Raw genomic sequence first — 22211 nt, 5'->3', positions numbered from 1 at the left:
AAGCAATTCCTAGTTCCTTTCTCGGAACTTCTGAATCAGATTCTCTAGAGCAGAGGTTAGCAAACTTGTCCTCTAGAGGGCCAGACAGTAAAAATTTTAGGCTTTGCATATGGTCTCTGTCAAAACTACTCAGTTCTGCTGATACAGCACACAAGCAGCCACAGGCAATGTGTAAATGAATAAGCATGGCTGTGGTCCAATCAAACTTTATGTAAACATTGAAATTTGAATTTCAAATAATTTTCATGTGTCAGAAAATATTCTTTTTTTTTTTTCAACTTAAAAAAAAAACAAATATTTTTAGCTTGGGGGCAGTACAATAACAGGCAATGGGACAGATTTGACCCACCACCAGAGATTGCCAACCCCACTCTAGAGAGCACATCCCAAGAATATGTATTTTTAACATACTCATTAAGTGAATTTTTTTTTTTTTTTTTTTTTTTGCGTTATGTGGGCCTCTCACTGTCGTGGCCTCTCTCGTTGCGGAGCACAGGCTCCGGGCATGCTGGCTCAGCGGCCATGGCTTATGGGCCCAGCCGCTCCGCGGCATGTGGGATCCTTCCGGACCAGGGCACGAACCCGTGTCCCCTGCATCGGCAGGTGGACTCTCAACCACTGCGTCACCAGGGAAGCCCAAGTGAATTTTTATGCACAAGAACTTAGAGACTCACTGAGATAAATTTTGAAAGTCATCAGTTCCTTTTTGCTTTGCTTAATTCATTGGTCAAAATAAAGATGGGTCTCATGAATGAAGTAAGAACCAGAATTGACTGAAATAATGGATTAAAAAAAAGATTGTCACTTGCCAATAAGAAAAAAGTTTAGAAAAAAAAAGGGAAAGGAAATTTAAAACGATAACATTGAAGTTATTAATAAGGAAAATTAGGAAATTGGGGAGAGGCTCAAGAACTTATTATTTATAGGAAAACTCCACAGTTTCAAAAAATGCGTTTACCATTAAAAAGGATCAATCAATGATTTGCACGTGACTCCATAAAGGTGAAAGACAGAGGTCACCATATTGATCCAATCCCTTGTTCTACCCAAGTTAAGATACTGTCACTGGTCTTAAGAAAAATATTATTTTGCCATGTGAAAGAATTGTACCTATCGTAATTTGCACTCCATGCACAGAGCTCCTGTCTCCTGTAGGAGCCCTGTATCAGGTCTCAGTTGTTATGGGTTTACAGCATGACATCTCTTTTTCTGTTTTATCATCTAATGCTTCAATTGCTTTTCTTTCTAGTATTGCACACAAATCATAAAATCACATGGGAGAAATAAGATATTTACTTAAACAAACTTGTTAATCATAATCATACTACTGAAATAATGATCATTCTGGGCTTAAAATAATTGATTTTGTTTCTTCATTTGGTTATCTCTCAACTTTATCTCTACTTTGCTGCCACAATCTTTGCTGACAATCTTCTTTGTCTCAAGATTTAACTCACCAAAGTTTTATTTCTGAGACTGAATCAAACAGAAATTGACAATTTTTATTTTAGAGAAAATAATTTTTAATAAACTCAAATGCAGTTTCAAGTCTGAATAGATAGACCTAAAACTATTAGCAAATAGCTTTTGAAGTTTTTAAAGAACTTATTGGTGAAAAAATAATTTCATAAGTATCTAGTGAGCATTATGAAAAAAATGAGTAGTTATGAAAAGAGAAAGGAAATGAAGGGTAAGACAAGACTTCAACTAGGCTACCTCAATAAGGTGTCTTGGTCTCATATGCCTAACTCCTAAAGCTGAAAGATATATTTCTTCAAATTTCTAATAGATTCCTTTATAAACTAATATGAGACATGGTTAATATTATGCCACAGCAATCAATATGCAGTAGGTGCTAAATGAAGGCTATAATAATAATACGAATAATTTTCTAGTGTCTACACTGTGCCAGTCTCATAAAATTTCATGTGAGGCAGGTATTTTTATCTTTATTTTACAGATAAAGAAACAAAATCCCAAAGAAATTCAACATTCTTTGAATTAGAGTTTGGTCTTGCGTCTGTCTGGTGGCAAAGCCTGCACATTTCCTCTATACCCCACCGTCTCGCCAAATGTTTCCCTAGGGGATAATGTTCCTGTCCAGCCACAGACTGAGGAGAGAACGAAGTGGAAAGAAAAGAAAAGAAAAAGGTTGCATTGCCTGGAGAGTTGTTTTTCCCTTTCAATGTGGTATATTGTTTTGATTTTATAATTAACATTCTGCTGATGAGATCGCCCATTGGTGAAGGCTGACGAGTCAGATTTTCCAAGAAAAGCAAGCACTGCAGGAAATAAATTAACCTCTAGGGAAGATGAGGGGCAAGGCTGTCAGTACTCACACAACTGCCTAATAGGAAATGATATTTCAGAATTGTTCAAAGAATGAAATGACTGCGGTTCTTCTTCCAGCATATTCTTAAACATTTAAGCCTTCCAAAAGGAGGGAAATAGGTTGCTATAAAATGAAGAGCAATCTTATAACGTTTTACTTTAGGCTGTCAGTATTTCTAAACTGAAAACAGTATTCCTTGGAAATGTAAGGGAAATTCTACTGGTGTCATTATTTTGTTTACATTATGAAAAATCTGCATTGATGTTAAGTAGAAGAACAAAAGATATACCAGATTTTAGGATTACCAGTTTGAAATTATCCAATATCTTAAACAGTGATTTATTTAGTCCTTAGGAGTAAAAGTAATTATTGTGCTTAGAATTACACATTATCTAGAATAACAGTGAATTACTGAAGTCCACATTTTTTTAAATTGAGAAACAAGGATACATTTTATTATTTCTAAAGTACCAAACTCTTTTTTTTTTGCGGTACATGGGCGTCTCACTGTTGTGGCCTCTCCCGTTGCGGAGCACAGGCTGTGGACGTGCAGGCCCAGCGGCCATGGCCTACGGGCCCAGCCGCTCCGCGGCATGTGGGATCCTCCCGGACCGGGGCACGAACCCGTATCCCCTGCGTCGGCAGGTGGACTCTCAACCAGTGCGCCACCAGGGAAGCCCTAAAATACCAAACTCTTGATAACACATGTTCAGTCATTCAGTCAAGGTCTTTAAAATAGAATATTGTCTAATTCTCAAAATAGTTTTAATAGAGAAGTGCCTTATGCTTTGTTTCCCATCATAAAGGAAAATCTGAGGTTTAAACATTAAGATTGAGAGTGCCGTTGTCCCTGTGGTGAGCCACAGCCACCCTCTGACTCTGCAGGAGATCCTCCAACACTAGCAGAAAGCAATGGATCTGATTCAGCTGAGAATCACCAGCAAAAATAGAAGCATTTAGCAGAAGAAGCTATTAAACAGTGCCCTAGAGAAGGCACTAGTTAAACTAGCATTAAAAAGAAGCCTGGGAGAAACCTTCAAGATGGCGGAGGAGTAAGACGTGGAAATCACCTGCCTGCCCACAAACACATCAGAAATACATCTACATGTGGAACAACTCCTACAGAACATGTACTGAAAGCTGGCAGAAGACCTCAGACTTCCCAAAAGATATATTTTTTTTCCTTTTTCTCTTTTTGTGAGTGTGTATGTGTATGATTCTTTGTGTGATTTTGTCTGTATAGCTTTGCCTTTACCATTTGTCCTAGGGTTCTGTCTGTCCTTTTTTTTTTTTCAGTATAGTTTTTAGTGCTTGTTATAATTGGTGGATTTGTTTTTTGGTTTGGTGGCTCTCTTCCTTCTTTCCTTTTTTTAAAATTACATTTTAATGTTTTTATTTTTAATAATTTTTTTTATTTTAATTTATTTTCTTTCTTTCTTTTTTTCTCACTTTTCTTCTGAGCTGTGTGGCTGACAGGGTCTTGATGCTCTGGCCAGGTGTCAGGCCTATGCCTCTGAGGTGGGAGAGCTGAATTCAGGACACTGGTCCACCAGAGACCTCCCAGCTCCATGTAATACCAAACAGCAAAAGCTCTCCCACAGATCTCCAGCTCAGCACTAAGCCCCAGCTCCATTCAACGACCAGCAAGCTACACTGCTGGACACACTATGCCAAAAAACTAGCAAGACAGGAGCACAACCCCTCCCGTTAGCAGAGAGGCTGCCTAAAATCATAAAAAGGTCACAGACATCCCAAAACACACCACCAGATGTGGTCCTACCCACCAGAAAGACAAGATCCAGCCTCATCAATCAGAACACAGGCACTAGTCCCCTCCATCAGGAAGCCTACACAACCCACTGAAACAACCTTAGCCACTGGGGGCAGACACCAAAAACAACGGGAACTACAAACCTGTACCTGCAAAAAGGAGACCCCAAACACAGTAAGTTAAACAAAATGAGAAGACAGAGAAACACACAGCAGATGAAGGAATAAGGGAAAAATCCACCAGACCAAACAAATGAAGATGAAATAGGCAGTCTACCTGAAAAAGAATTCATAGTAATGATAGTAAAGATGATGCAAAATCTTGGAAATAGAATGGAGAAAATACAAGAAATGTTTAACAAGGACCTACAAGAACTAAAGAGCAAACAAACAATGATGAACAACACAATAAATGAACTTAAAAATTCTCTAGAAGGAATCAATAGCAGAATAACTGAGGCAGAAAACGGATAAGTGACCTGGAAGAAAAAATAGTGGAAATAACTACTACAGAGCAGAATAAAGAAAAAAGAATGAAAAAAACTGAGAACAGTCTTAGAGACCTCTGGGACAACATTAAAGGAACCAACATTCGAATTATAGGGGTCTCAGAAAAAGAAGAGAAAAAGAAAGGGACTGAGAAAATATTTGAAGAGATTATTTCCTATATTCCTGCCCTAATATAGGAAAGGAAATAGTCAATAAAGTCCAGAAAGGGCAGAGAGTTCCATACAGGATAAATCCAAGGGGAAACATGCCAAGACACATATTAATCAAACTATCAAAAATTAAATACAAAGAAAAAATATTAAAAGCAGCATGGGAAAAACAACAAATAACATACCAGGGAATCCCCATAAGGTTAACAGCTGATCTTTCAGCAGAAACTCTGCAAGTCAGAAGAGAGGGGCAGAACATATTTAAAGTGATGAAAGGGAAAAACCTACAACCAATATAACTCTACCCAGGAAGGATCTCATGCAGATTCAACAGAGAAATTAAAACCTTTACAGGAAAGCAAAAGTTAAAAGAATTAAGCACCACCAAACCAGCTTTACAACAAATGCTAAAGGAACTTCTCTGGGCAGGAAACACAACAGAAGGAAACGACCTACAATAACAAACCCAAAACAAATAAGAAAATGGTAATAGGAACATACATATCAATAATTACCTTAAATGTAAATGGATTAAATGCTCCAACCAAAATACATAGACTGGCTGAATGGATACAAAAACAAGAGCTGGATATATGCTGTCTACAAGAGACCCAGTTCAGACCTAGGGACACATACAAACTGAAAGTGAGGGGATGGAAAAAGATATTCCATGCAAATGGAAATCAAAAGAAAGCTGGAGTAGCAATTCTCATATCAGACAAAATAGACTTTAAAACAAAGACTATTACAAGGGACAAAGAAGGACACTGCATAATGATCAAGGGATCAATCCAAGAAGAAGATACAACAATTGTAAATATTTATGCACCCAACATAGGAGCACCTCAACACATAAGGCAAAGGCTAACAGCCATAAAAGGGGAAATCAACAGTAACAGAATCATAGTAGGGGACTTTAACACCCAATTTCACCAATGGACAGATCATCCAAAATGAAAATAAATAAGGAAACACAAGCTTTAAATGATACATTAAACAAGATGGACTTAATTGATATTTATAGGACATTCTATCCAAAAACAACAGAATATACTCTCTTCTCAAGTGCTCATGGAATATTCTCCAGGATAGATGATATCTTGGGTCACAAATCAAGCCTTGGTAAATTTAAGAATATTGAAATCATATCAAGTATCTTTTCTGACCACAACACTATGAGATGAGATATCAATTACAGGAAAAAATCTGTAAAAAATACAAACACATGGAGGCTAAATAATACACTACTAAATAACAAAGAGATCACTGAAGAAATAAAAGAGAAAATCAAAAACTACCTAGACACAAATGACAATGAAAACACAATGACCCAAAACCAATGGGAGGCAGCAAAAGTAGTTTTAAGAGGGAAGTTTATAGCAGTACAATCGTACCTCAAGAAACAAGATATTTCTCAAATAAACACCCTAACCTTACACCTAAAACAATCAGAGAAAGAAGGGCAACAACAACAAAAAAAACCCAAAGTGAGCAGAAGGAAAGAAATCATAAATATCAGATGAGAAATAGATGAAAAAAATGATGGAAACAATAGCAAAGATCAATAAAACTAAAAGCTGGTTCTTTGAGAAGATAAACAAAATTGATAAACCATTAGCCAGACTTATCAAGAAAAAAAGGGAGAAGACTCAGATCAATAGAATTAGAAATGAAAAAGGAAAAGTAACAACTAACACTGCAGAAACACAAAGGATCATGAGAGATTACTACAAGCAATGATATGCCAATAAAATGGACAACCTGGAAGAAATGGACAAATTCTTAGAAATGCACAACCTGACAAGACTGAATCAGGAAGAAATAGAAAATATGAACAGACCAATCACAAGCACTGAAATTGAAACTGTGATTAAAAATCTTCCAACAAACCAAAGCCCAGGACCAGATGGCTTCACAGGAGAATTCTATCAAACATTTAGAGAAGAACTAACACTGATCCTTCTCAAACTCTTCCAAAATATAGCAGAGGGAGGAACACTCCCAAACTCATTCTACGAGGCCACCATCACCCTGATACCAAAACCAGACAAAGATGTCACAAGAAAAGAAAACTACAGGCCAATATCACTAATGAACATTGATGCAAAAATCCTCAACAAAATACTAGCAAACAGAATCCAACAGCACATTAAAAGGATCAGACAACATGATCAAGTGGGGTTTATCCCAGGATGCAAGGATTCTTCAATATACGCAAACCAATCAATGTGATACACCATATTAACTAACTGAAGAATAAAAACCACAAGATCATCTCAATAGAGGCAGAAAAAGCTTTCAACAAAATTCAACAGTCATTTATGATAAAAAACCCTCCAGAAAGTAGGCATAGAGGGAACTTACCTCAACATAATAAAGGTCATAGATGACAAACCCACAGCCAGCATCGTTCTCAATGTGAAAAACTGAAACCATTTCCTCTAAGATCAGGAACAAGACAAGGTTGCCCACTCTCACCACTCTTATTCAACATAGTTTTGGAAGTTTTAGCCACAGCAATTAGAGAAGAAAAAGAAATAAAAGGAATCCAAATCAGAAAAGTAGAAGTAAAGCTGTCACTGTTTGCAGATGACATGATACTATACATAGAGAATCCTAAAGATGCTACCAGAAAACTACTAGAGCTAATCAATGAATTTGGTAAAGTAACAGGATACATAATTAATGCACAGAAATTTCTTCCATTCCTATATACTAATGATGAAAAATCTGAAAGAGAAATTAAGGAAACACTCTCATTTACCATTGCAACAAAAAGAATAAAATACCTTTTGTCTACCTAAGGAGACAAAAAACCTGTATGCAGAAAACTGTAAGACACTGATGAAAGAAATTAAAGACCATACAAACAGATGGAGAGATATACCACGTTCTTGGATTGGAAGAATCAACACTGTGAAAATGACTATACTACCCAAAGCAATCTACAGATTCAATGCAATCCCTAACAAACTACCAATGGCATTTTTCACAGATCTAGAACAAAAGTTTTCACAATTTGTATGGAAACACAAAAGACCACGAATAGCCAAAGCAATCTTGAGAAAGAAAAATGGAGCTGGAGGAATCAGGCTCCCAGACTTCAGACTATACTACAAAGCTATGGTAATCAAGATAATATGGTACTGGCACAAAAACAGAAATATATATCAATGAAAGGATATATAGGATAGGATAGAAAGGATAGAAAGCCCAGAGATAAACCCACGCACATATGGTTACCTTATGTTTGATAAAGGAAGCAAGAATATACAATGGAGAAAAGACAGCCTCTTCCATAAGTGGTGCTGGGAAAACTGGACAGCTACATGTAAAAGTATGAAATTAGAACACTCCCTAACACCATACACAAAAATAAACTCAAAATGGATTAAAGACCTAAATGTAAGACTAGACATTATAAAACTCTTAGAGGAAAACATAGGCAGAACACTCTTTGACATAAATCACAGCAAGATCCTTTGTGACCCACCTCCTAGAGAAAGGGAAATAAAAACAAAAATAAACAAATGGGACCTAATGAAACTTAAAAGCTTTTGCACAGCAAAGGAAAATATAAATGAGACGAAAATACAACCCTCAAAACAGGAGAAAATATTTGCAGATGAAGCAACTGACAAAGGATTAATCTCCAAAATATACACGCAGCTCATGCAGCTCAATATCAGAAAAATAAACAACCCAATCCAAAAATGGGCAGAAGACCTAAATAGACATTTCTCCAAAGAAGGTATAGAGATTGCCAACAAACACATGAAAGAATGCTCAACATCACTAATCATCAGAGAAATGCAAGTCAAAACTACAATGAGGTGTCACCTCACACCAGTCGGAATGGCCATCATCAAAAAATCTACAAACAATAAACACTGAAGAGGGTGTGGAGAAAAGGGAACCCTCTTGCACTGTTGGTGGGAATGTAAATTGATACAGCCACTATGGAGAACATTACGGAGGTTCCTCAATAAACTGAAGATAGAACTACCATATGACCCAGCAATCCCACTACTGGGCATATACTCTGAGAAAACATAATTCAAAAGGAGTCATGTACCACAATGTTCATTGCAGCTCTATTTACAATAGCCAGGACATGGAAGCAACCTAAGTGTCCATCGACAGATGAATGGATAAAGAAGATGTGACACATATATACAATGGAATATTACTCAGCCATAAAAAGAAATGAAATTGAGTTATATGTAGTGAGGTGGAAGGACCTAGAGTCTGTCATACGGAATGAAGTAAGTCAGAAAGAGAAAAACAAATACCGTATGCTAACACATATATATGGAATCGAAAAGAAAAAAAATGTTTCTGAAGAACCTAGGGGCAGGACAGGAATAAAGATGCAGATGTACAGAATGGACTTGAGGACACAGGGAGGGGAAAGGGGAAGCTGGGATGAAGTGAGAGATTGGTATGGACTTATATATACTACCAAATGTAAAATAGCTAGTGGGAAGCAGCTGCATAGCACAGGGAGATCAACTCGGTGCTTTGTGACCACCTAGAGGGATGGGATAGGGAGGGTAGGAGGGAGATGCAAGAGGGTGGAGATATGGGATATATGTATATGTATAGCTGATTCACTTTGTTATAAAGCAGAAACTAACACACCATTGTAAAGCAATTATACTCCAATAAAGATGTTAAAAAATAAAAATAAGATTGAATTAAAGCTCAGTATGAAGACTTCTTTACCTTCCTATAAATGCATTCTTTCTTTCTAGCTTCCATCTTGACCTCGGTGAAGAGCTTTTCCATGGAGCTTGTTTCCTGTTACCTGTTTAATTTACCATAATAAGAATGTCCCTAAATGTCGTGAATCATTTCTATGTGGGTCTTATTTACAGGTGAACAACAGCGCCATGACTCTATGATATCAGAATAGGCCATGTAATCACATGCTTTCAGAATTGACACAAAAATTGGCACAAAAATTTCCTGGAGTACCTCTTATTTTGATGAGGGAAATATAACTCAGAAAAATAAAATGGCCTGTGAAAGACTGCACATCTAGGATGTACAGAGCTGGGACTAGACCTTATGGTACCTGCTTTTGTTTTCTGGCCCAGGGGTCTTCTCACTACTTGACAGGTCTAATTAATGGAGGATGAGTCTAAAGATGTAAGAATAATTAGAATATAGTGGAAGCTTCAAAAGCAAGGAAATTCCATTAGAGAATGTTGATCAGGAGAGTATAAAATTTACTAAGTAGAGAACATTTATGTAGAGTAAAACCAAATAGGTATATTTTAAAATATTATCCTTTCTGGCAAAGATCGCAGTTTCTAGATAGACACATAAAGAGGAAAAAAGAAAATGGCCTTCTATTTAGCCAGTCAGATCACCAGAAGCAATCTCTGCAATTAATGTGTGACCTACATAATAACCAGATCCTTCTCACAACTAAATGATAATCCTCTGATACCAAATGACTTTGCCCTGGGCTAAAGGAAGTCACCTTGCCTACAGTCATGCCCCCTTCTCAAAGGCAGCTGCTTCCAATGATCGACTGAAGCAGGGGCTATAAAAACCTGGTCCCCTCGCCTTAATACAAGACAACTCTGAAGAGCCACGCCAGCTCCAGAGCTCCCTGTGTGATCAGCTGAGGTCTTTCCTGTGACTCTATTATGATTTCACTTCTCCCTCTGTTCAGACCTGCTTTCGTTCCTCTGCCTTATGTGTTGTTCCTGAGAGTACTTCTCAATAAACTTTCCACTTGCAAGTTCATCCTGGGAACTGGACATAAAACGAACAGCTTAAAACAAACATTTGCACTTAACACGTCATCTACCAACAACAGCACTGTCACTGATTAAACAGGGAAGCTCTGTGCTCTTCCTGAGCTACCGCAGCTGAGTTAAGGAGGGGAAGGGGTCCATTAGGGAGGCTCAGGGCTTCCATGTCTCTGCACAATAGTATTGTTTCTTAGACTCAGAGGACTCAGTGACTCATCTCCAAAAGAGTTCTAATCACTTCCCATATCCATAGAATTCATAGAGGCCATGAAATTCCCAAGAGGATACAGTTCTCAAAAGAAAAAAGTACAGACAGAAACTCAGAGACTGCAAGAGCCACATCAGGTGGTCACAGCCAGCACTTTGCAAAATATACTGTCAGGAAGCACATTTTTCCTTGGCCATCAACTCATAAATATGCAGAAGTTAATTAGCATAGCTATGATTCAACTGGAGTTTATTATGTACTATACTAACTTTAACCTATTTTATCTAATGTAGTTGTCAAAATAGCCTATGGTGTAGCGCTATTACTAACCCAAGTTTACAAATAAAGAGATAGAGACATGGTACACAGCTGGCGAGTAGGGGAGCCAAGGTTTAAACCCAGCAGTCTTAAGTTCAGACTCCAAAAGTTAACCACTTAATCATCCTACTTTTAAAGAACTGTTCTTTTAGTAATTTATGGACAAAACAACGTGCAGACTTAATAACAATGTTCCCCAAATAAGGCATGGGCCTGTTGAGCAACCAGAGTGAATCAGGGACCCAGAGAGGAAGGTCACCCATGAGATCTGGTGAAGCATTTTCACCAGCTTCTTAACTGAAGAGGAGCTGGGACTGACAGCACCAATCCTGAGGTAGAGTTTCCTGTGCTCCTGGCTTCAACAGAGCAAACTCTCATTAGATAACATGTATTCAGCCATTTACAGCGAATCTTCTAGTTGTCTATGGTGAATTTCAAAATGAAGACTTCCCTTTAGTATAATTATTAGATACATATCTGAAATGGTTCCACTTCATCTAACTGAAAGAATAAGGTCTGGGTGTCTAGAAGGAGCAAAACTGGAGATGCAGCTCCCCTGTCTTAATACGGTTTTTTTGTTTTGTTCTGCTTTGTTTTCTCTGTGATACGCCACAGAGCCTCTAAAACTGCCATTTTCATCCAAAGAGAATTTAGGAAATGACTGACTTATGTCTCAAATTTAAAAAGAGGAGAAAGCTCAGAAAGAGTATGATTTGCTTATCCTGAACTCCAAGGTGGTTGATGAATATTCACAGATGAGCTATCCATTCCAAGGACAGTAAATGTGAAGTACAGATCAAAAGAGCGTTTTTTTAATGAAGAAAATATATAATATTCCACAAGAAAAAAATGAATTTTGAAGAATTATATTTCTGCTTTACTTTTGTATTTTTATGTATGGAATTGTCATTCAATTATAACTCATAATGAAGATAGACTCTATAATTTATTGTAATTTCAAATGGGAAAGCAAGTGAAAATATTGCCCAGATCCACATACTAGGTAATTTTTAAATAAATACATGTTGAAATTAATGTAAGAAAGGAGATTTCACTTTACTCTCTTGAGTAAAGTTAGTAAGTCTTACTACTAACCATCACTACTAAGTGATGGTTAGTAGAACCATCACTTTAATTTCAGGTGCTCTTTTTTTCTTAAACCATCACTAATAGGCAATAGGTTCAAAGCAGTTTCTGCCCTGGTCTGTAACATACTCTGCACTATTCATTCAGAGCACAAACTTGGGGCTGTCACATAGCATCCCAGGAAGATGCACACACAGGGGAAGATCAGATAATAAGTTTTTCTATGATTGAAACAAAAACTTTGATCTCAGCAATTGTATTATCTGGTACCTTTTAGGATCCATAATCTTAAGGAAAAAATAGTTTCCAATGAATTAATAATAGCCTGAGACTCAACACAGTGCAGTAATTTTCACTGCAGTAGCTGTTTCTTGTATAGTCATACTTGGTTAGTATTTGAAATTTGGAGGAATTGCAATGTGCATGGTTTTCAAAGCCCTTTACAGAATTTCATTTTTATCATTCAGAAAGAGTCAATGAAAAGGTAATAAGAAAAGCTCTATGGGATATTTTTATAGGAGTGTCAGAAGCCAGTAAGTTAACTACATGAAAGAACCCAAATTGTACAGTTTCAGCAGAAACACTTCAGAGACTTTATATGTAGTATTTTAACTTTTACATGCCCTGGGAGGAAAAAAGAGTGCTGGCTACAAAATCAAATAAGGAGGGGAAAAGAAAAAATCATATGCTTAAGAATAATTACAGTTTCAACTTATCTACAAATGAAATGTGAAGTTTTAAAGATAAAGTATAATGATATTGAGCTTCTTTGGTGTGTTTAAAATATTGCCAAGAAAGAAAATTCTCATTTCCCGTGCTAACTCATCCAAGATTTCCACAATATGGAAGTTAGTCTGGGTAGCTTAATTGAATGATATCAACTTCTCCACAAGTCCATTTTCTCTTGTTTTGCTTTTAGTAGAGATGAAAAATATCAGATCGCCATCTCTATAAACTAAACTATTATAATTCAAGTCTGCATTAGGTCACTCATCTGACACTTTTAAAATTAAAAGCATCTCAATTATTTTGACCTCTTCTCAAGCCATTAAACCTTCTTGTTAATTTCAGCAAACATTTACACATATTATTGTCATGATAATAAAAGCAATATTAAAATAGAACACTTCCTTGGCCATGAAAACCATAAATGAGAAGAAAAATCTAATAACAGCAAACAATGAACAGACCTATCATCAATATGAGTGCTTAATACTATGCTTCACTTAAAACTAAATTTCAGTGAGATTCGCAGGTCAGGTCCATCACTTTGACTAAGTCATATAGTCCAAATAAAATGGCAGTAAGAAGCTGTACATTGTGCATCTGTCATAAAGGCAGTTAAAACCAATATCATGTGGCTTAACAGACCTGTGGTTGCACTGGTGCCTGCTACTGCAGTTTTCCCAGTCTTTCTCTTCTCTTTCTCCAGATCAGCCAAATCATTTTGACAACCAACTGGTACTTTGGAATCCAGGCCAGCTTGACTTGAGTGCAGTTTCTTGGATCTGTCTACATGGAGACTCTGAAATGACATAGGCCGGGTGATTGATTTCACAAGTAAATTATCAGTCCAAACTAAATGTTTCCCAGAGGTAGGACAAGGATAAACATTTATCATGTGGCAAGTTATTTCTGTATATCTGAAACAGAACATTCTATATGTCAGAGTGAGTTACAGATTATATCTTCATCAACCTATTTTGGTAATCTAGGTGTTGAATTTTTTAGGCAATCTAAGTGATTAAAGTAAGAAGTTATCTCAGACACAGAATATCATCTTCAGAGACCATTTGTGTATATTACTTTCTTCTTGTGGAGCTTATAAAATATTTTTATTTACAACTTTTTCACTCAGTTTTTATTCTTATAGTTTAGTAATCCACCATTTCATTACATATTACATAATTATTTATTATATAATGAACAGGATTCATTTTGTATTATCTGTACCTTTTATATTATAAAACTAATCATAATATTTACTTTAAAATAACCCACAATTTTACCAGCGTTATCCAAATTTGATAAAGCTCCTCTAGTCAATTTTAGAATGATAATTCATCCTAACAATGAATTATTAAGGCAAAACATCAATGGACTCTAAAACACATCTCACATATAAGAAATATCATAGTGTTTGATGTAGTACTGACATATTGTATTCTTCAAAAGAATCATCATATAGGAGCAAACACTAAAGACGTAAAAAGGAAATTGAACTTTCAGCACATTGCTTCATAGCGAAATTCAGAATAGAAGTTTTTCAGTTTGAATCTGATTACAAAATATTCAGATTCATAGAGTCAAAAGTAGCCAGTGAATTTTGGCCATCCACACTAGCCATTTTGGTTCACTGAAGGATAGCATAATGAACAACTTTCCTTAAGTTTCTCTTATAGACTGTGTACAGCATTAAATTCATTAAATATTCATTAAAAGCTTGAATCAAAGGCTTTTAAAGCTTGGAAAGAGCCAATAAGGAAATTAGGGTCCAGAATGATTAAACAATTTACCCAAATTAACAGAATGAACAGTGCCACGCCTCAGGGATATGTCTCCCATCCCTTAGTCCAGTGCTCTTCCCATCACTCTGTGATCCATTTGTTCATTTATTCATTCAATGTGGTGGACCAGTTGCATCCATGGCCCCAATTCTTCACTTCTCTCTGTATACATGTCCTTTCTGTGTAATCTTGCAGTACCCTCCTACTGTGACTTTTGACTTGTTCATGTGACTTTTTCTGGACCAACGGAATATTGACACATGTGACACAGAGAGTTGAAAGATGCTTGCATAATTGGTTTTGCTCATTCTTGCCCTTCCCCTGTGCCATGAGAACATGCCTAGACTAGTCTTCTGGAGGTTGAGCAGGACAGAAAACAGAATCATGTTACCCTAGTCATCCAAGCTAAGACAACCAACAGCCAGAAGAGACTCAGATATTTGGGCAAACCCAACCCAGATCAGCTAAAACTAATTCAGGTCAGCTGAACCCCAGAGCCTCATGAAAAATGTGTTTTTTACTGGGTGCCTCTAAGTTTTTCTGGTGAGTATGCAGCATTGCGTGGTGATTGATAACTGGCACATCCAACAATCATTTATATATAGTATCCCAGATACTAGGAGTATTGTGAGAATATAAATATAAATATAACTTAGTCTCTAAATTGTTCAACTACAATTTCTTAAACTGTTTAAGCAGAGAATTAAGAGTGTGGTAAGTCATTTGTAGATAATTCTCAAATTCCTTCTTAAATGACAAAAGATGGAATCCTGATGGTACTACCAGGGACAACTCAAAAGATCAGTTTGAATGTTGATATTAACTAGAACTAACCCACTACACTTGTTTACATTTGACTCATCCACAGCCCACAGAAAGCTAAGTCCATCACTTGATATGAATTTTTAAATTTATTGTCAAGCATGTACTACCACATAGCTTTGAAAAAAAATACTTTTCCTGATTTTGAATTAGATACTTTGGAAAAAGTATTATTATTTCAAGTTATTAGATGAGTATTAAATCATAGTTTCTCAATACTGAGCAATAAACTAGATTAAAGAAGGAATGTAGCTTCCTGCTTTTTCATACCAAATTCAATTGATGATATTAAGTGAGGAATTGAATGATATTAAGTGAGGAATTGAAATGTTAGAAAAAGTTCATGCAAATTATGTAATTTATAGTATATCCCAGACTTCAGAGAAGAAACGCAGAATTTAAATAAAATTGTTAAACCTGAAAGCTTAACATGAAAGGTTGAGGAGAGAAAATGAACTCTTGGTCAGAATGGATCAAGTATTGTAAAGGCCTGGTGCTTCTTGGTGCAAACCTCTGGCAGGTTGGACATTTTATTTATTTATTTTTTCTCTCCTTTTTTTTTTTTCTTTTTAACATGTTTATTGGAGTATAATTGCTTTACAATGGTGTGTTAGTTTCTGCTTTATAACAAAGTGAATCAGCTATACATATACATATATCCCCATATCTCCTCCCTCTTGTGTCTGCCTCCCACTCTCCCTATCCCACTCCTCTAGGTGGACACAAAGGACCGAACTGATCTCCCTGTGCTATGTGGCTGCTTCCCACTAGCTATTTTACATTTGGTAGTGTATATATGTCCATGCCACTCTCTCACTTTGTCCCAGCTTACTCTTCCCCCTCCCCGTGTCCTCATCTCCATTCTCTATGCCTGTGTCTTTATTCCTGTCCTGCACCTAGGGTCTTCAGAACCATTTTTGGTTTTAGATTCCATATATATGTGTTAGCATATGGTATTTGTTTTTCTCTTTCTGACTTACTTCATTCTTTATGACAGACTCTAGGTCCATCCACCTCACTACAAATAACTCAATTGTGTTTCTTTTTATGGCTGAGTAATATTCCATTGCATATATGTGCCACATCTTCTTTATCCATTCATCTGTCAATGGACACTTAGGCTGCTTCCATGAGGTTGGACATTTTATAATATTAGCATTTAATGCTAATATTAGCCTATTAGCATTTCAACAATTAAAAATCCCACTTTGCTAGAGGTAGTCCCCACATTTTGGTCTCTGTCAGGCTTTCCAGGCTCTTCTTTGCTTTAGTTATTACAGCCAAGCTCCTGTTCCCAGGCCCCAGTGAGGCAGTCATCTCTTAAGCTACTAACCCTGACACGTTCTCTAATCCTTATTTCCTTAGCCCTTCCCTCCAGGTCCCTGAGTCTTCAAACCATCTCCAGGTATTGATTTTCTGCTATAATAAAATTCCCATAATGCTCCATTTTTTACTGCCAATTGCTCTCCACTGAGCACCAGTTCCCCACCCCATCCCACCTCCCACTCTGCCCCCGTCTCTCTCTCCCTCTCTTTTCTCCTATCTCTCAGATTCTTCCACTGTGCCTTTGGAAATTTCACCGCATACTTAACTTTCTTTCAGAACATTTCCTCTACCTTCCAACCTTGACTAAAATTCCACTCTCCACTGAGGACAGCACTTCTGTCGCAAATGAAGATGGCTGCTTATTCCTCAACACCCTAGATACCCTCAGGCTGATGATACTCTGGCACCTAGTGCTGTCCATTGCATCCTTAACTCCTTTCAAAAAATCCCTGCTGCTTTGACATTCTTGCCATCTAGCTATGCACTATCTCCTTTATTGTTGGTATCATTTACCTACTAATCTCTAGTCACAATTCATCCTTCATAAAAAGACTGGATTATTGTTTTCTCTTCTAGCCCCATGATCCTGAATGATGTTCACATCTACACAAACATTCCACTCAACACCTTGACTGGATCTCCTTATTACAAATGAACTTTTCATTTCTCTACCTTAGCCTTTCACACCCAGAGTCAAGTCTGAAACCTGACATAACCTGAACATTTTCCACTTTCAAAATCACTAAATGTCCTCCTCTCTCACCTAATCTCCTGTCCTCAAGTAGAGTGTCTCTCTCTCTCTACTACAGCGAATGCTCTCACTTCCTAGAGTGCTTTCACCAAGACTATACTTGGATCTCATTAGGACCTCAGATCCACTAGTGTTCTAGAATCTTTTCCTTTTTTTCTCTACATAGCATCCATCCTAGTTCTAAAACTTAAGTCTGGTCTGTAATCTGTCAGACTTTACCTTTTTCCCATCAGCAGTGTATGCTGTGTCTAGTCACCTCCCTATGCTTGGCTTCTGACCAATCATTCTTAGTCTTTTTTGCTGGTTCAACCTCCTTTACCTAAACATTGACTGTAAAAGTATCTCAAGGTTTTGTTACTGACCCAGCTTTCTTTTTACCACCCCTAGGTAATCCCAACAATCATGTGGCTTAATTTACCATCTACTGTGTATGTTTATGATTCCAGGGGTGGGTGGGGAGAGATGTATGAAATGGGATGAGGCAGGGGTTTGTATGCCATGACAAGCACTCTGGACTCCAATTCTAATGTCCTTTAGCTCTACAATCCCACCCCTCTCCCCTCCTGTCTTGTGGCTCAGCTATTTCATTTGCCTAGAACATTGTTCACTAACTCTTCTTCCTTAATTTTACTAAGTCCGGGGCGCCTACAAGTTTCTCCTCAGCAATTTTCACAAATGCAATTAAATAATACCTGGTTTAATGTTTAGTGTCTATCTTCTGATTAAAATAGAAATCCACTGAAAATAAAGACTATGTCTTTCCTATTCACCATTCTTAGTCCTTATTTCAGCATTTAAATATAGTAAATATTAAATAGCTATATATTAAATGAATGAAGAAATGCATGAATAATATACAGACTTAATTTTTATGACTTTTAAAGAAAAAGAGGCCAGCTTATCAATGAACAATACATAGTCACATGTTCACATGTTAGGAGTGATAGCCACTCACTCCTAACAGTAAAACTTATTATATAGTCGAAAGGCACACACATTTTTAACTTCTTTTATCCATTAAAAAAACACATCACAAATCCCATGCTTTTAAATGAACTCATTGCTGCAATCATTGCAAACACTATGGTTATGTAACATCCCATACATATGTCTGATTCAAGTTAGACTGGTCACTATCTATGGAAACTATAAATCAAATAATGGTGATGCCAGGGAAAGTGAGAACTTAAGAACAGAGTGTATACACATATTCCTGAGGCATGAGATTGTGGCCTGATAATAATAGAAGCAATAAAACCCTCTGTCAGGCACTGCTGCAGTGATGTCAAGCTTTCAACCTGAAGATCAAGTCCATAGAAAAATGAGAAAAATAAGATGTGTGCAAAGAATAGAGAGGAACACAGATAAATTTGAATTGGCAGGCCTCGGACCTTTGTGACCACTCTATAGTACTTGAAAAATAGATCCTGTTCATTTTGTGTAATTTCCATTTAACTTGTCATTAGAAATGAGTCATTAACATCCTGTCTGCTAATATAAAATGACTATTAAATTATTTTTCATGTTATTCTTGGCTTGGAGTTTGAGTACGGCTTTTAGTGTTCTTGCTGAAAGCAATGATCCAATTACAAGGTACTGGATATTTTCCTCATGTACAAAGAAAGGAACAAATAAACACTGCCCCAAAAAAGTCAACCCAGACATCTATGAAAAACATTGAAAGACTTTTTCAAATCTATCTTTCATCTCATACCTCAGGCCATGTTGTTGGGTAAAAACTACCCTTTTCCAAACAATTTATTGAGATTCCCAGTTCATGATTACATTCACTTTGTGTCTTTTCTCCCCAAGGGCAAATAAGGTTTGCTTTTCAAACTTAGAAAGCCATATAGGGACTGTCTTGGCCCAGGGACTAAACATCATCCTCATTTAAAACAACATGAAGTATCCCAGATAATGTACTTTACTTTTTACTTTACAAAAAGTCAATCACTCTCCTAACAGACTAAAAAAAGTGACCTCCTTCTCTGCTTACATAAACAACTGCTCCTTTCCACTGCCTGTACTTTTTCATTTCAGAGTAGTGAACTCAAGGGATAGCTGAGAAGAAATTTCAAATGATATTCAGGAAAAAATTTCTCATGAACTTTCTTCCTCAGAATTAAATTCTACTTAAGACAAAAACAATAGTAACAATAATCAGAGCCTATACATTAAAATAAAGGATCAAAATCCAACCACAAGAAATACAGGTTTGCTGTGCACAATCAAATTATCATTCCGGGAGAACATGTAATCCTCTATATAGTCTTTCTAATGTATGTGTGTGTGTGTGTGTGTGTGTGTGTGTGTGCGCGCGCGCGCGCACGCATGTGTGCGTTTGCATGTGTTTTCTCTTTTGTTCGTTATATGGTTGAATCACCATAAATAATTTAGAAGGTTATCAAGTGGTTTAGAAAAAGTAATAAATTCTCATTGTGCACTATACAGATTCAATTAAATGGAGACAAATGTTTGGGTTTTTTTCCTGAGGAAAATATTTAAACAAGCAAGACTATAAACTGCAAGTAATCTAAAATGGATCAATCCATATAAATAGTCCTCTCTTTCAGACAATAATCTGAGGTTTCACACAATTATCCATGTATACAAATTAACTGTCTTTTCTGCAAACAAAACATTCTTCATACCAACTGAAAGAGACTGCTTTTGAGCTTCTTCCGCCCAATTCCAAAGACAAGCCACCTTTGACACCGTTCCTGTCCCTTCCAGCCTTAGGTTGTTTGCGGGCAGTGGGTGGGAGGGCATGGGGGTTGCCCAGGCCTGTAGTAGGCAGGCCTCATTTCTTCAGCCCATCAGAAGCCCATCTCCACCTTTCCCATTCCCAGAGCTTCAGGCTGTGGTCTTCCTGGGTGAGACCCTTTGCTGGCATCACTTACGCTCCTCAGCCAGGGCTCTTCCCCCCTCAACCACACACACCTTCTTCTTCCGTTGGGATCACACTGGCCAGGCTCTGAGCTGGCGACTGACTGGGGGCCTCAGCAACAGTCCCAGGTGCATGCATGTGGCTTGACACTTAGATGCTCTTGCACCTAATTGTGATTACCAGGTGGGACCAAGCCCCCTTTTTCCAGCCTGCTGCATGTATCATCAGAAGCTCAGACATTTAAAAGAGTTGGGGTTTTCTATTTGCATTGCCCTTTCCTTTGGGTCAGAGAAGAGACAATTGGCCCACGGAAAAGAAAGATGCCTGTATCTGCTTCCCTAGTTGCCCTGATAAGAGATGAGAACCTTCCATCTCTGCCCTTCAAGGACCTCCTCTTCCTGATGGACTTGCTGGGACCAGATCCAAAGAAGACTATCCCTTTTGGAACTGTGATTAGAGATCTTATCACCCATCATACATCATACATCACAGATTATACGATGTTTTCTGGGAAAGAAGCCCTTCATTTACTATTAAGCCTACTTTAAACCTTTAAGCCTACTTTCAAAGACCTGTTTCCAGAACATATTATGTACTAAAGGAAGATATTATAACTACTCACATATTTCAGTTGCACCGTTCTCTCTTTGCTGAAAACTGGCAACTAGACAATTTGACATCTAGAAGTCCCACCATCCTGATGTGATGTTGATTTGGCCACTGCCTTGGGAAAAATCAAATCCTAGCTTCAAATGCAAGAAGAACTCAATATAATCACACACCTTGATTGAAAGAAATTTAAGAATTTTCCTCCAGACTCTCAGGGCAGAGAACCTCTTTACACTGTTCTGTAAAGCTCAATTCAGTCTACTTCTTGCCACTCTAATATTCTATGAACTTAGCCAAAGATGAAATGGACACTTGAGGTAAATGCTTAACCAACATATCTTTATTTTAAAATAAGGTCAGAAGAGACAGCTAATCTATACATTTGTTATTCTTAAGGAAATAAATGAGAAGTCTGGCTGCCCTCAAAGATGTTTGCCTCATTAGATAATGGACAAGTGTGCAAAAACGTTTGCTATTTTAGAGCTGCTGTGACAAGTGCATCCCCTACAAAATACCAAGGTTGCCTTACTTATAGCGTTGCTGTTATGAACACTGGAATAGCTCTTTGTGTATAAATAAATTTTCTTCTTTTTCTTTATTTTGTCTTCCTGAAAATTTTAAAAGTATTAATTCACATGGTTATTATTTATAACTTTCATGGCTCCTATCTTAATTGGAAAATCTTAACTCTTAGACTCTGTAAGGGTAATTTGTGGCCAAAGGGCAGGAAAATTAATCTTAATTTGAATTGGAGAACAGAAATTCCAGCAACATAAATTATGTGACACACTTTTTTTGTTTAGATTAGTTTTTGGTGAAATTAGTTTTGAATCAGTAGACATATGAATAGCATTTGAAAAATGTCCAGCAGAGCAATGCTTGCTGCAGATGGCAGATGGGAACTGCAGTGTACCATATAATAGTTCTGTATCTATAAAAAGAATTCTAAATTCATTTCTTAAAAATTACATTTGAAATCTTTTTAACCTTCTGGGTGTTAGAACACAGACTTTCACATGAGTCTTTGAAAGGCATCCATCCTGGCAACCTGATTTAAAGCATTGCTATACTATTATTTGAGCTAGCAACAATTTTGTTGAGTACAATTTACTATTTCTTCAGCTATTTGCATTATATGAAATGTTAAATGGCATTCTTGCCATCAAAGTGT

The 22211-nt window shown here is 37.0% G+C and overlaps 1 protein-coding gene across 2 annotated transcripts in view; it reads right to left on the bottom strand.

The window, feature by feature from the left end:
- Positions 1–22211, bottom strand: part of THEMIS (thymocyte selection associated) — a 162250-nt gene that overhangs the window by 5793 nt on the left and 134246 nt on the right. For both annotated transcript variants that reach the window (XM_012536559.3, XM_033407583.1), the window contains one exon: positions 13510–13663. In XM_012536559.3, the coding sequence (XP_012392013.1) occupies positions 13510–13663 (154 nt within the window). The remainder of the gene's footprint in view (positions 1–13509; positions 13664–22211) is intronic.

Source organism: Orcinus orca, chromosome 12 (assembly GCF_937001465.1).
Source record: "Orcinus orca chromosome 12, mOrcOrc1.1, whole genome shotgun sequence".
NCBI classification, from domain to species: Eukaryota; Metazoa; Chordata; class Mammalia; order Artiodactyla; family Delphinidae; genus Orcinus; species Orcinus orca.
This window is presented reverse-complemented; position numbering and strand designations above follow the sequence as displayed.